Raw genomic sequence first — 16,200 nt, 5'->3', positions numbered from 1 at the left:
TTCCTTACCAACCTCCTTTGTCACTTTAATTTGCTTCTGGCTTTATGCATCTTGAGTTTCCATACATACACACACAAAATAACTGTGGGAGATGTGATTTTGCCATCTAATTTTTCCATGTAATTTTCCAGACTTTCAGATGTCCTATAAACTAGCATAATGAGTCTGCAATTAGCTACCTTCTTTCTAGAAGATCCTTATTATCACAAAATCAGTGCTTAAGTGATTACAATACCGTTTAAGAAGACAGCATTGGGCTTTCTTTCACAAAACAGAAAAGTCCACGAGAATTCAAAGGCCTTTTTGCCTTGACAGCAATTCTGCTCTGAACTTCAGGGTGGATAATTCTTTAACACAATCTATATCTATATATGATTGAAATAAACACTAATTTCAGACACAACCTTTAATCTTTTTGAGCACATGTGTACTAAAGAGTAAGGTAGAGGGTAATTTGACAGCTTGATCTTTCTTGCTCACATTTGATCTAACGGCAAGGCATTCTAAGTGGGCGGAGTCTTCTGCTGGGGGTCATACAGATCCCTTTGTAATGGAAAACATAGCATCTTAGGTTAATGATCAATTATTCGCTACTACGAAAGGCCGGGATTATCACAAATCCTGTGCTAAAAAAAAACCCCAGCTAGCTCCCAATCAGAGCCTGATTCCCTTAATCTGTGTTTGACAATGATTTAGCTAACACAGTACACTTTCACTATAAGATGATGCAATATGAAATTTATGATCTGAACAAAAAGATTTACTTGGTTTTAAAAGCTAAAGTTTCAGACGAAAACGTCACAGGAAGTTACTAAATCTCAATTATAACAATTTAATGATTTTTAAATCTGCTCATCAATTCATGTCATTCATACCCCAATAAACCAGATGAAATCATCACCTGTGCTCAGAGCTCTTCGTATTAATAACAAAAAATTAACAAGATGCCAATGCAAAATCATCGACTTTCCAGTTATTTTTACGATGCCTATAAAACACATCATACAGACCTTTCAGCAATTGCAATAGTGAATTCCTTCTCAAAACAAAAAAAAATCTTTTTTAAACACAAAACAACTGATCCACCATTCAGCAATATTTGCTACTAACTAGTTTGAGGATGAAAAAAGCAAGAACAATCGCGAGCAGAGAAAGGACTAGTCCAGAGTCCATATCAAAAGATTTATTCTCATTATTTATTCATGCACCAATTAAAGGTTAAACATGTGCCAAAGCCTGTATGTCAGAGAGCAGCTGTAGCGAGCGAGAGGGAGAGAGAGGAGGCCACAACAAGAAGGTTAAGGAAAAAGCAAACTAACTTTGTCTTGAAATGGTTTTGGCCAGGAGACAAGCTCTCCGCAAAAGAGCACGGACTGGCATAAACATTTGTACAAAATTATAAGTGCATTTGGAGACGCATGCAGGAGTCAACCGCCTGCACACGGTTCCCCGCGCTCGCTCTCTCCCAGCAAACCCTCCACCCCAGAGCGCGTGTGTGTATACAGGCTCCAAACCACTGCATTTTAATTACTGCCAGCAAGCACAGCAAACCCCTTTGAAATGGAAATGGACTCAGAATCTTCCTCTGCACCGCAGAAATCTTCTTCTGATTTGAAAAAAAAAATCTAAACAACAACAATATGCCACACCAGAGCCTAGACCTGATAATGCTGATTATAACCACCAATAAAGCCAGTGTCAACAACCTCACGCTCCCAGAGATCCCTAGCATTAAATTTACATATTCATGCGTGCTCATAAAAGAGCTATAGGAGATAGAACGGTGGAAAAAAAATATTCAATATTGTCAAAGGTATATTTGTCATGTACCTAATTTCACATAAAGTGTCACGCTACATCAAGTTCAAGACATTTTGATTCGAGCAATGGTGTGTATTGATGGGAAACATTCAAAGAGCAGCTCTATATTGTGTTAGCACATCCTGTTATCAGGCAAATGTTGTGAGAAAAGAAAGCATTTAGTAATATTTCAGAGTGAAAAGCATCTGTGTCTCCGCTTTATTGTGCAGCACAGGCCGTATGTGAACATGTGTTTTCAGTAGTGGGCAAAAAGCATGCCCTTCGTTAACAAAGAGTGACCAAGACATCAAAGACATCTTCAATTTTTTGATTCTCACATGATTGTAATCTCTAGACCTGAGGTTGCATAAGACATTGTGAGAGAAAAAGGCATTTTCAGCGTGGATTGTCGCTGAAAGACACGGCCATCTGTATTGGCATTTCGCAAGGACTCCTGAGCTATAGCTTCACTATCTTTTTTTCAGACACAAGACTGCAATTTGGGCGTGTTGTTAAGCCACAGATAAGTATAGGTTGGATAATTTGTACTTGTGCTGGATGAAAGAAATACTTAAGTCCTAATGTTAAAGGTCTTCACAAGACTACAAATCTATTTATTTACTATCTGTCATTTGATTGTTACAGCTTTGATTTGATTTCGGTGTGTGTCCAGGGTCAGCATTCCTGCCTATGTAAATCATTAAATCATAGAAGATGGGTGCCCTGGGGATCTGGAGCAGCTGTCAGCATGCCAGCTTCATTGATGACAATGGATCTGTCATTCTGTAGGAATGCAGCGGACGGCTGCGAGAAAAAGCTGCGTGTGTACTGCATGCATTCCAACATCATGTGTACAAACACAACCAGTTATGAAAGTAATGCTTGCAAAAAATTACAAATAATAATAAAAATCAAGCCTTATGTACCGTCATTCAGAATCTGAAAATCACCTACAAGAAAGCTACCTTTCTTATGTCTTCCTCACTTTGCTAATTAGTGGCCTAAACTTACTATAATTAAAAGTGCAGCAAAGCTTCAATAACACATTCCAGAAACTTGAGAGATTCTGCCACAAAAGGGGAAAAAAAAGCCTTCTAATAAACATGTTGCCATCGGTTTTGATCATTGTTGAAATATTCCACAGCAAATTAGCTAACACTTATAAAGACAGATGTCACAACATGTGCTGCCACATTTCCTCCTCATGCATTCCTCCCCTACGGCTGGCGTGCTGCTTACCTTTACCAGGCCTGCTGTTGTTTACCTCCAGTGTTGTTTATCATTAGGATTCTGCTGGCACTGTTCTAACCCCTCCAATACAAGACACAGCCAGGCGAGATTTACACCTGAGCATCTAACACTATCCTCAACCTGCTCCTTTCCACCAAATACTAAATATAATACATTACAAAAATGAAAACTACTGCTATGAATTAATAAGATGAAACATCGTTTTGAAATCGAACATTGTGTCTGATAAGAATGTGATCGCTACACTTTCTCTCACTCTATTTTCCAGATATACATCCACTTAAGATCCATAAACATCATTTAAACATTACAGATGTATTACTGTACTAAAGTAAGAAACGATAAGTCAAATTAGGTAATCAAAACTGTAAATAATAAACCTTTGCAATAACAAAATAAATAAATGCCAGAGCTGTTTAAAACCACTGAAAACAGATAACAATTCAAAATTGCTGGTAGGGAAATCTGAGACAATATTTCACAAGTACTAAAACATATGGCAGGCAACCTCTGGAAACAACAGACTGTGGCACATGAAAGAGAATTATTCAAAGTTCATTTACTGTCCAGATTTTAGGACTGATAATGCATTCGACTGATGCCAGTTTGTAATTAATGTCTCCAAAGAAGCAATCACAAGTCCCTTCATAAACAGAGATACACATATGCAGCTGAACTTACGATAAACTGCATGCAGAGAAAAAATATTCCCTTATTCAAAAAATACATCAATTAATAAAAAATGAATTATAATAATAATAATAATAATAACAATATGAGAATCAAATAAGGAGGTGTGACTTGTATTATGTAGCCTACCTAAAAAATGTAAGAACCAACAAATCATTCCGTTTTATCCAAAAGAACACACACACACACACAAAAAATGAATGCATTTAAAGATTAAATTAAATGCATTTGGTGGCATGAAATTACAATCACTCAGTCACTGCTTAAAGTATCATACTGACTCTCTGCAACAGTCACAGTAACAATTTAGACTTCGAGATAAATAGATTCAATGCTTCAATTAAATAGGAGAACTATCAACACTGTGGATAATCTAAAATTAAAATTAATCTGGATGACCTATAAAAATGAGTAAAAACAATAATATGGACTTCAACTTCACACATTTCATGTGTTAAAATATATATTACAGCTGTCAAGATCTATTCAAATTTAAGTGAGAAAACGCAGAACAGATCCAAATCTCTTAACTTACTGGCACCATAAGCGTTCGTCTGCGATCTGTCGGTATCTGCTCGCCGGATCCAGTTAGGATGTGCTCTTTGCTTGCACAAAACCACGAGTTCCTCCCCAAATCCACGGGCAGAAAGACCTAAAAAAAACAACAGAGATCGTCATTATCTCAAACGCTTTAATCGCAGGGAAAATGAAACTGCGTTTGTCTGTGATAGGCTATGAAACTGCACATAAACCTTCATTCATACCTAATTTCTGTCCACAGAAACAAGAAAGAAAAAAAAGCATTCGGGAACATCCAGCATGTGCATGGAAAATAGGATTGAATGAAAAGCGTTTAAACTTTCAACAGCGACTCGTGAAGTTTAAAAAAAAAAAATTTTTACACGGATGCGTTCATTTGTGAAGTCTTAATAATAAAAGAGATAGGATATTCACAAGTTCACACATTTAATATTGTATTTGCAAATAACACGTTAAATTTATTTTTAAATTTTGATGAATTTATAAACGTGATCAAGGTTTGTATTTTCAATGCATGACTTGAGAATAAGTAAATAAACGTAAGGAAAAGGCAACAGACACCCTTTCTCAAAGGCAGTGAATAAGTCTATCTCTATTGAGTGAAGCATATCCCTGTATAGCAATCAGGACAATGTGCTGAACTGGCAGTCTAATTATAAATGTTCCATTGGACTCCAGTGCCATCTTACCTTATGAGGGAACAGCTAACAGCAACTGCTCAAAACAAAATGCCATTACGGGCTCAACTTCACCCCAACAGAGGGACAAGCCAAGGGGATTGTTTTTCAAACAGCCCCCTCTCACTTAAGACAAGAATGTATTATTAGACACCCGGTTATTCTTACAGACTGGACACAATTTCAGGAGAGAAAAACTAGCAAAGTTAAGCTGTGTTTAATTAAGGTGTCAGGTTGCGTCCCTGCGCGAGAACAACAAAGCTTTTGTGTTTCTGCTCTGACGTTTAAAAAGCAAAAAAGAAGGACAGTGTTTGGCTTTCTAGCGCCGGAAAATTGTTTAACAATAAGTTATGTATGTGTACTAATTCTTGTAATTTCCCGTTTGACGTGTCTGAGGTGCTTCAGGAGTTTTAAAAAACCTTTCAGTTCCGTCATACGTCGGCGCGCTGTGTTATGCTCCGTATTAAAATATTATCGCATCTCGTGCAGCAGTCGAAAAGAGCTTATCTGTGTCTGTGAGGGTCTACTTGTGGGAAACACCCATGAGATGATGGGCTATCTGTGTCCCACAGACCGAGTTCACACACACTGCGCTGCATTTGTCCTCTCAGTAGTACCTCATCACACTGTTTCTGGAAATCTCAAAAGCATCATGTATAGCACAAAACCAAAAACAATGGCAGAATAAGGATAAACACTAATTCAATGATTAATTAGCATAGAATGGAAAAATAAACGATGATTTTGCTTAATTTATTTTGATACAGAAATTAACTGTGGATGTCATTTTACACAACTCTAATTTATATATAAAGTTTTTTTTACCTATCTTCATGGTTTTAAAATAAAAACGCTAAATAAATAAACAAACGGCAGATATTTTTAATAAGTGCTAACAAATCGCTTTAAAACAAATGTACACGTTCTTATAAAATAAATAATCACGTAACAATTTCCGGAGTTCACTTACTTTCAGTCTGAATGCAGTGTGTTTCAAAGCACAGGGTTTTTTTCAAGCTGGGAGACTAAAAGGACTCTGCTTTTCCAAGTTGCTTATTGTCTCTAAATGGATCAGCTTTGGATGAGTACTTCATTTTAATTTATGGCTTATGCATTCTTCAAAGGTCAATATGCCTGACCTCGAGCGAAAGTTGAGAAACAATTCCCATGCTTGCGAAAGAACAATTTTGCCCTCAACCTATATTTCTTTAAGTTACCTATCTTACGGACAGGAGATGTATCCGATCTTAAATACACAAAGCTTATCCATTTTCATAAAACAGAAATTTAAAACGACGTCGAATCGGATCCTTTCTTTCCAGTGCTGTACCTAGGCTGCAGCAGCGCTTCTCCCGTTACTGTCAATGAAGAGTACCGCTCTGTGGACAAACGTGAAATAACCTCCCGTGCAGGGAACTTATCCGCCGTCCGGATGACAACTACGGGCTATCTATTACTCAGAAATAAAACTAATTAAATAGTGTCGCATCCGGAGCAGGCCTAATAATCAAACAGACATTGTTAGTAATCAGAACTGCGCGCATTATTATTGTTTCCGTTCGGCGCGTGCGTTTGTGAACAAGTTACACGACAATAGTTCAACAGCGGACAATGAAGTACAGACGAAACATTATAACGGCTGGGATAACATACAAGAACCACTTGGATCATGTCTGGTGAACTTTTTTCTTTTACTCGTCGAGATTTTTGCAGGTTTTTGCGAAGAAAAAAAGCTCATATCGCTCCTCGTCACATCGCTGTACGGAGTAGCTATCACGCGCCACTCTTCGCTGAAAATTACAGTCAAGACTAATATCAATCCTGGACAAGACATACGTTTCAAATAGTTTGGACATCTCCTGAAAAGCTTATGTAATGTAAACCTGAATGTATCAATGCCACTGCTGCAGTATTAAGACGCAAAATGACGGTAAACGTTACATGACGAACACACATGAAATCACGGACGACAGGTTACCAATGATAAAAGTTTACCTTGATGCGAGCAGGGTAGCCTACCAAAACAAGCGCTCGTCTTCGCCGTATCCCGTTATTGGTATTGAAACAGGTTAAAGTAATGTACACTGATGAGTAGTAGCAGAGAAAGAAAAAAAACCTGAAGTGTATCGCTTCCACTGACCGTAGAGGGAATCCCGCTTTGGCTGTATGAAGTTGAACTGTCAAAACTGCTGAGAGCAGTTCTAAGTAGCCTATATTTATCGCGTTTTTCCTCTCTACACTAAACAGAAGCAATAGAAGACGATGGTTACTGCTGTCAATCTTGGCAATCAATGCAAGCGGCCATGTCGCAAGTATTCAAAGCATTTCCCGTCGTGCAACATCAGAAAGTGAGTGGCCAGGGCATTGATCTGAGGAAAGAGGCAGGGCTCCCCTCCCAGACAACACATGAGAGAGAGAGAGAGAGAGAGAGAGAGAGAGAGAGAGAGTCTATAGCGGGGTGGGGTAGAACAGTGTAGATTGTGAGAGGGGAAAAAAAGTCAGAGCTCAGGTGATACATTTTTAACCATCAGGAGCCACATTTGAGTTATATAGCCTATTGTAGGATATGAATATATATCAATATAATTATTTTTTTTACTATATAGTGTTATGTAAAATTTCGCATAAAAACAACACTTATACACTACTTGAGAACATTAACGCAATACATTTTAATGTTATGTTTTTGCAATATTTGGTTATAAAGAAAAATCATTTAAAAGTAGCTATTATTTGCATTTTAAACTTTGTGGTGATTAGGTAGGCCTAAAGGGTTATTATTATTATTTTAAATCGAACTCTAAGTTAATTTTGTCATACTGAATTAAGCTGAAGCTGCTTATCAGTAAATCTGGGACATAAACATGGACTACTGAAGGTGAAAATGTAAAGGCTAGATGGGGATTTTTCCTCCATTGCGTTACTCTACTTTTGTGGATAAACACGTCGAGCAAAGTTTAAGCGACGGCAAACCTCTTTCTTTTTTTTCATTAAGAGTATGTAGGCTGTAAGAAATCAGTCAGTAGTAGGCTATTGTTATAAAAAAAATAATAAAAAAAATCACTTGATCTGCTGATGAGAAATTGCCCTACGAGCACACTTTGATGGAATTTGAAGTTACCTCACCTAAACCAATCCTCACTGCAGATGGAAAATCGTACTATGTCCCTCACACAGACCTTTAAATTGTTATTAAATTGAAAAGTGGTTAATGTAGTTTCGCTTAAAGTATGATTGCTGCGTATATTTATCCAACGCGTCTTCTTCTTAAACGACTGTAAAACAATGTTTAACACCTGGAAAGATTATTGAAGTTAGTCTTGTGCCAACAACCAAAGGCCATCTCAGGTCATTCTACAAACCCGAATTTAGAAGATTCCTGTCTGTTGAAACAGCACCATGTTTGGAAGAATGTTTCAGTTATTATAGCTAATTATTTGATCGATATATTGATGAATAGACTGGGCATCTTAAACTCTTCAACTGTTGTGACTCCCTGGAACTGCTGGAAAATAATTAATAATAATGATAATAATATTAAATAATTTTGTCTCATAAATGCAAAAATAAAAATACAAAATATTTTTTACACATTTAAAATGGTATTATCAATTAATTTCACGGAGACGAGCATTAATTCAATCATAGTATTCGAATTCAGGTAAACGATTCAGAAATTTTTACAGATGTTTCACAGTATCTTAACTTGATTTACTCGTGTAATATATATATATATATATATATATATATATATATATATATATATATATATATATATATATATATATATATATATATATATATATATATTAAAATAAAAAATAAACATATTTAACATAACAGAGTTTGATCTGTGTTAAGCTTTAAAACGGTTTCCTTTACACTGGTATATAAATATTTAAGAAGTTACTAATGAAGTGCATGAACAAAATCCCCTCACTACGGAAACATTCCTCGCCAAACAACTTTTTAGACGATCCACTATAATTATATTTTATTAAGTTGTGAAGAAACTGCTCGCTCTTAAAACTGTCACAGTTCAGGTCAGATGAGTTAGGGTATTTACATGTGCAGCGCATTTTAGGAATGCAGGTAACAGACAATAAATAACAAAGTACAACCCTGACAGACATATGCAGTGATCGGAAACTATAAATACAGCCCGGTTCGATACATACAATGACAGGCAGTGAAAAGTCAGTAGTTACAAATAAAAGTAAATAATCGCATCTATAATAATGGTATAAGAACAGTCGCGTCTTAAAATATAACCGCGTGCATCCTATTTCAAATGCATGTTTATTTATTTTTTTGCTTCAAATATCAATACGAAAGAAAACAATAGATACACAATACGATGTTGTACTTACAATGATAAGGGCAGATGCAGAAGAAAATGCTGTTTGTTAACTGAAGAGTCACACAGGGCTAAAGAGAGGGGGAGAGAGGGAGGGAGGAAGAGAGAGGGAGGAAGAGAGAGAGAGAGAGAGAGAGAGAGAGAGAGAGGATTAAGGATGTAGAGGGCATGCCAGAATAGATATCCTTTCACAACATCTCATCACATCTGTTCTGGCTCTTGTCTGTCTTTCATTTTCACATTCCCTTTTTTCCTGAGAAAAATCCTATCCACGCGTCACATCTTCATACACCAAAGAGAAGATTAATTATTCAAACAAAGCACTGCCTTCAAGGCAATAACGCCAGTGCACTGAAACTTTTCTCTTCTACAGCCTGTTCCAGCTGACACCGAAAGTATTTCCCAAATACTGTAAAACAATGTCTGAGTCCAAAGTTTCTTCAAACGCCCCATTTTTTAAACAGTGATAATTATTAGCCTACTTTAAATAGCTATTAAACTCGCCTGGCTCTACGAAATTTCAGATTCATATATAAAAGGTGAAGACACATTTTCTGATTGGTTCGGAGACGTAAAATGTCGATGTTTCAACAAGAGCTGGGAAATGTAAACAGGCGCATTCAAACTGCCACCGCGCAAAACACTTCATAAAATAATACAAACATGAAGTCAAAAGTCTTTTAAGACAAGTGTTTCTCTGAAGGTAAACACATTTGTGTTCAAAGGTTGTGTCTCAAAACCTAGTGAACTGCCTCTCTAAACAGCCTTTTTAGGAGTCAAATGTAGACTATTCACTGTCTAGGTAGGTAGCTAAAGCGGTTTTGAGAGACCCTTACAGACATTTAGTAAATATCAGGTGTCAGTTATTTAATAATTCAATTTAAACTGTATTTTGGTGTAATTTTAGCGAATATTAAGTATTGAAAGGAACGTCTTACTTTTTCCGCACAGCGCTGCGCTGAATACGGGCTCCTGCAGAAGGCAGGTACAGTGTCAGGTAGACGCCGCTCAACCAATGTATAGGACTAATGCGCCACCCATCGATAACTCGAGGAATTGCACCTCTGGAAGAAGTGATTTTGTCAAGCAGTAAGTGTTCCTAAATCAAGATTGTTTTTATTTATTTTAAGTTAACTGTTAGGGTTGAGCTTCAGAAAAATTCTTTAAACATAAAAATTTTGTTTATTATTGTATAGTTTTTTTTTTTTTTTTGACTTGTTTCAAAAATGCAAATGAAAAACGTAAGTGGCTGCTATCAAGTTATTCAGTAGAGGACCAACTGCACCAGTAAGGTTTAATTAAAAGAGAAATTCTGACTAATGAGTTTCTCCAAATTGCAAATCTGATAGAGTCAATGTGTAAAAGACCACCTAACGTACTAGAGAGCTGTAATAAAACTTCTTTAAAAAACAAATTCTATTCATGAATAAATTGTAAGTTTGTTTTATGTAATCTTTGGTTATTGCTTCTGATGTAGTTTGGCCTTGACTGTGCAAAACAGCCACTCAAATACTTACAGGTTTTAACAAGGACATGATTCATTTTCGTCTCTCTAATAGTGCTCAGGTCTTAACTAATTAGCTCAGAACAAATGTATAAGTCGTTTTTTGCGGTGCCTTTGACCAAATCTAAAAATCACAAGCTCTTTTCTGAACTATGAGCGTGTAATTAAGCAGTTCGCGGGTGTGAGAGAGCGGGTTCAAGCCTGTAGGTCTCGTCTGGACCAATGTTCTGTCCAGCTCGTTAGAGAAAGAGGCAGCATTCATCACATTAGCATATCATGAAATGCTTTGATGCATCGTGAAATTCAAGCCTAGCCTATTAATATTTTAAAAAGGCCTGCATAAAAATCAACATTTTTGTTACATTAAATTAACATGTGTTCTTCTCCAGTTGTGCATGTTTAATTAGCCTGCACTCTTCTGTCAAAGGAAATATGGAGGCTGCCATATGATTTGCTGTGATTACTTGAGAACTAGCAAACAACACTTCACAAATATATTTGTCTGGTAGATTCGAATGCCTCACAGAGGATGTGCATACGAGAGGCCTCTATTAAAATCTCATTTGAGACATTTCCATATCTGCAGGAGCCATGGAAATACGTCTGATGTGTTTAATTAATGAGCGATACATTTTTAGCCGAAATCTAAAGAACCGTGTCTGTGTTGCTCCATGAGATTTAACACCAGATGAAGAATCAGCAAAACATCTTCTTTTTAAACCATGCACGAAACAGCCCCGTTGTAAAGTCCAGAGGGTTTCAGCATCACTGCAGGGTCGGCGTAAAAAAGAGAAAATGACAAACTGCAAACCATTATGTGGCAGGAAACAGAGGATGAGGTATTTTAAATGTCAGTGGTTGGAAAACCCAATCCATTATTACCTTTTGAAGAGTTTATGAGCATTTTAATTAAATATGTAAGTATTGTAGAGCAGACATGTGCATAGGATTTGTTCTAAATAACCTAAGAATGCTCTGCAATATTAATACCTTAAGATTTCAAACTCTTTGGAGTTAAATGGTCCACTGAATCATTATCTTGCATCTCCAAATCGAAAGATCAGAACAATTACACCTTTAAATAGTTAGTTCACACCAAAATACCAATTATGGAATCATGTCAGGTCATTCGAAACCTGTATGTGTGGAACACAAAAGAAGATGTACTGTACCGTTGCACTGTAATAAATCTGTAAAATAACAGAAAAGGTACTTGAAGCTTATTAACTGAACATTATAAAATTCATTTCAATTGGCAAATTCAAAATACAGGTAAACACCAATAATTTTTGTAAAAAAGTTCCTTTAAATTAAAACAGTACATTAATTACATTTATTACAGTGCCCTATTTGTTCTTTTTTAATATTACAAATTAAAGTGGCACTAAACAACATCGGACCCCAGTGACTCTATTTTAGTTTATGGAGGAAAAAAATCTTATGAAAAAAAGTAAGCACAGTGACATCGTTATACACACACACACACTGGTCTTGTATGATCACTCATAAAAGAAACAAAAAGAGTGTATTATAACCATTTGTATTTATTTTTTAAGATAAAAAGTGTTCCAAAACGATTATATCAGAAAATTCATGTGGTTTGAATAATGCACGAGTTGTAAAAGCTATGATGTTTAGTGAGAAGCACAAGATTTTTCAAACATTCAGTTGCTCTCAAAAAAGACTGTGTTTTGTTCTGTAAGCACAATCTTTCTCTAAGCTTACAAAGCGAGAGAAGAATGCCAGAAGAGGCTTGTGAGAGCAGTCATTATAAACTGGGCATGTTCCACAAGGTCAAACATAAAACGGTTTTGTCACTTTGAATAGGACGACAAAGCTCTCCATCTTCCACATACTCCAAAATACAGTTAGCACCATAATCTCTGACAGGCCCCTTTTAAAAGAAGCAAGAACAGCCAAGAAAGCACTGCACTTTTACAGTAAAGTTATGTAATTAATACATGACTCATTTGTATACATGCAAATCAACCCCGGTCCCATTTGGATCTGCAAAGTGGGACGCTCTGTTCTCATTTGCTGACCTAAATATCACTTGTCACTCTACATTTCATCAGAGTTTTTATTAGTATTATCATTTATATTTCCTTTTAAGTTAAGAAGGAACAGTTGATTGATTAAATGTTTAAATCAAAGAAAGCTACATGCTCTTAATTGCATCACGACTGAGGGCTTCGGCTTCTTTACTCTACGACGGTTTATGAATATGTTCTTTCCAATTAGTGTAAATCTACATAAATGCAAATCTAAATGACGGCGTGCCAGATCCCCTGTCGAGACTTTCGAATTTGATCCGACTTTGATCAAACACCAGTGGTGCAAGACTTTGTCCAAGTTTTACATTGGGACAAATCAACTTGCCCTGTGTCTCTGATCTGACAAATGCAGATTCATGGTTCAAACACAGCAATAACACAACATTTCTGGTCAAATTTGACTAATGTTTCTTAATTGTGCTTTTTCAAACTGAAGCTAACTTTAGGCTTTTAATATTGACCCTGGAAGACAATTTTCAATACAGCAACTTTTGAGAGTCTTTGTTAATGGAGGGTAAATATGCATATATGAACTTCCCATCCCTTCTGAAAACCCCCTTGAGTAACATGTAGCGCAGAGCTGGTGCAGAACACTAGAAGCTTTAGGTGAGCCTCATTAAATGGTTTCATCAATGATTAATTGGCAGGTTTCGCAAACACAGCAAGAAAACGAAGCCGAAGTGTTGTGTTTTTCTGCCTTGAGACAGTGCTTTGCTTTAATTTGATGTGAGAGGTGCAGCAAAAAGGCTTCCTGAAGTTAAAAGAACTGTTGGATCGACTGAAAAGCCCAAGGACATTTACCTCATTTATGTTTACAAAAAGCCCAATTCACTGTAGGTATTGTAAATGCCGGGCATTTAGGGAAAATGTCTCATTGCTTTGTTGCAAACAGCACTTTTTACACATGCAGGAGTAATCGTTTGTCTGGAACGGTTGCGTTTTCCCTCTCATCTTGTTCGCTTGTTTGAATCAGAAAGCCGAGACGTTAGGCTCGGTGAATGGTAACATCTTTATTGTTGTCGAGAACAAACAAAGACGGCTTGACATTTCAGATCGCGGGTAAATCTTTGCTCTGCTGTACTACTGAAGCTGTGGCGGGACTCGGAGGTATTATCCGCCTACATTCTGTTCTAGTTTCATCTATTCTTCTGTTAGATATGCAGGCATGTGTATAAAAGAACACTGAATGCTGTTGAGCCGACCTCCTCAATTATTCAGCACCTCTCTCCCAAAATATAGATAGTAAATCAATGGTGATAAAAGAGCATAAGATACCATTTTAGATTCAAAGTACCTTTTGTATTAGAATCTCAGCCTCCCTTAGGTGAATGCATAAGTCAGATGCAGGCGTTATGAGAAACCCTGCAGTGTTGGGAACGCCATGTCGAGACAACACGAAGTCTTAAAACACCGTAATTGTGTGCCTTTGAATTATTAGTGCCCGAAGAGACGTGGCTGGATCCAGAGAGGAGTGAATTTGTGATTTCATAGCTGATTTGTTGGGTGCACACAATGGATATCGCAGTGATTTCTAAGAGTAAGGGAAAGAAACTTATTGAGTGTAGAACAGGTGCATGGAAATCATTAACGAGCATGTGTTACTCGCCTTGGATGTATAACGTGGCGGCTTGTCCAACTCTATATGCATCCATACAGGTTTGGCTACAGTGTGTCTCCTTCCACAGTCTGGAGGAGCTTCAGGGACTGGAGAGAAACTGAAACTAGTTCAGAGACACCAGACAGGGATTCTTCATCCTCACAGAAGTTCTCAGAACATGAGTCCCTCCTCAATAAAATACTTTATATGTATCAGTTACATGTAACCGTGTGCGCAAGAGAACGATTGAACAGTGAATGATTGTCATTATTTGAAAAATATGAGCTGACCTCCCACTTAAGTTTAATATTTACCCACTACAATATGCATTATGATAGCATTTCACGAAAGAAAAAATATACAATTCAACCATTCAAAAGTTTGATGCAGTAAGACTTTTATATTGTTCCCAAAAACAAAAAATAAAAACAAAAAAGATGCTCAAAAATACTAAGCAGCAATACTGTTTTCAACTGTGATAAGAAATGTCACCTGGGCATCAGATCAGTCCATTAGAATAATTTCTGAAGGAACATTTGACATTAAAAAGTGGAGTAATGACTGCTGAAAATTCAGTCCATCACAGAAATTTATTACACTGTAAAATAGAAAAAAGTCATTTTAAATTGTAATAAATGCAGTCTTGGTGAGTAGAAGAGTCTTCTTTTAAAACATCTTACTGACCCAACACTTTTCAGTGTATATATATGTTAGTTCTGTTTTAATGATTACGTTATTAATTAATATCTTAAAAAAAAAATAATAATAATAACTGTATATATTTTACTGGAAAAGGAATAAACTATACCTAAATCTATGTAATACTATATTATAAACTGTTTATAATATATAATGAATGTATTTAAAAAAAATAAAAAAAAAAATTGAGCAATCCTAAAACATCTAGGCTTCCATTATTTTTTATGGCTTCTGATAAAAAAAAATAAAAAAAAAAAGACTCTTGAATTACATATTGCATTTTATCCCAATGAGCCAAATTTTGTCATTTTGCCAAAATGCAACATCAGAGTACTGCAAAGTCAGACCTTATTTTGTGCAAACTTTACGCCATGGTTGCATCGACACATTAGGTTCATGGATTCATTGTGCCTTTGACCTCACTAGGGCCATCTGTAGTGTCTCACTACTAAATGCTCTTTGGCTTTCTTTGTGCACTGTTTCATCTCTGTTTATTCCACAGCTGAGCAGCAGTTTTCTGAAGCTTTGTCAGGCTCGATTCAAGAAAGCAAAGAACAGAGCTTTTTGTCAAGCTGTCAAACGTCAGGGTCAACATAGCTTTCATTCCTGAGACAAGGTCGGAGCAGTTCAAAATCGCTCCGGCCGCTCAGATTTCACTTTGAAACAGGTGGCCATTTGCAGAATGCAATCATTTGAGCCACTCCAAAACACATCACGTTTTGACAAATTTATGGAGACTCGTAGAGAAATGCTGCACACAGTCTTACGCTAATTAATTCAGTCACTTCTAGACATTTAGTAAACAGTCGCCTCCAATTCACCAGAGAGCATTTGGAGTAGTCCTGTGGAGAGAACACCACCCAGATTCATGTCAATATTGACAAATAGTCTATACTCAACTGCATATTTGTAAATGATTCTTGGCATAGACTACAGCTCTTGCCATGGACATTATTGCTGAAAATCCCCACAATCCTCCTGAGAGTTATCACATTTGGTTGGGCGGTGAATAAAGAGCAATGTTTTTTTTC

At 36.6% G+C, this 16,200-nt stretch overlaps 1 protein-coding gene across 2 annotated transcripts in view; it reads right to left on the bottom strand.

The window, feature by feature from the left end:
• The window catches only part of plekha7b (pleckstrin homology domain containing, family A member 7b), a 144,606-nt gene that overhangs the window by 42,695 nt on the left and 85,711 nt on the right, over window positions 1-16,200 (bottom strand). For both annotated transcript variants that reach the window (XM_052562385.1, XM_052562386.1), the window contains one exon: window positions 4,277-4,393. In XM_052562385.1, coding sequence (XP_052418345.1) covers window positions 4,277-4,393 — 117 coding nt within the window. The remainder of the gene's footprint in view (window positions 1-4,276; window positions 4,394-16,200) is intronic.

This window comes from Carassius gibelio, chromosome B7 (assembly GCF_023724105.1).
Source record: "Carassius gibelio isolate Cgi1373 ecotype wild population from Czech Republic chromosome B7, carGib1.2-hapl.c, whole genome shotgun sequence".
NCBI lineage: Eukaryota > Metazoa > Chordata > Actinopteri > Cypriniformes > Cyprinidae > Carassius > Carassius gibelio.
This window is presented reverse-complemented; position numbering and strand designations above follow the sequence as displayed.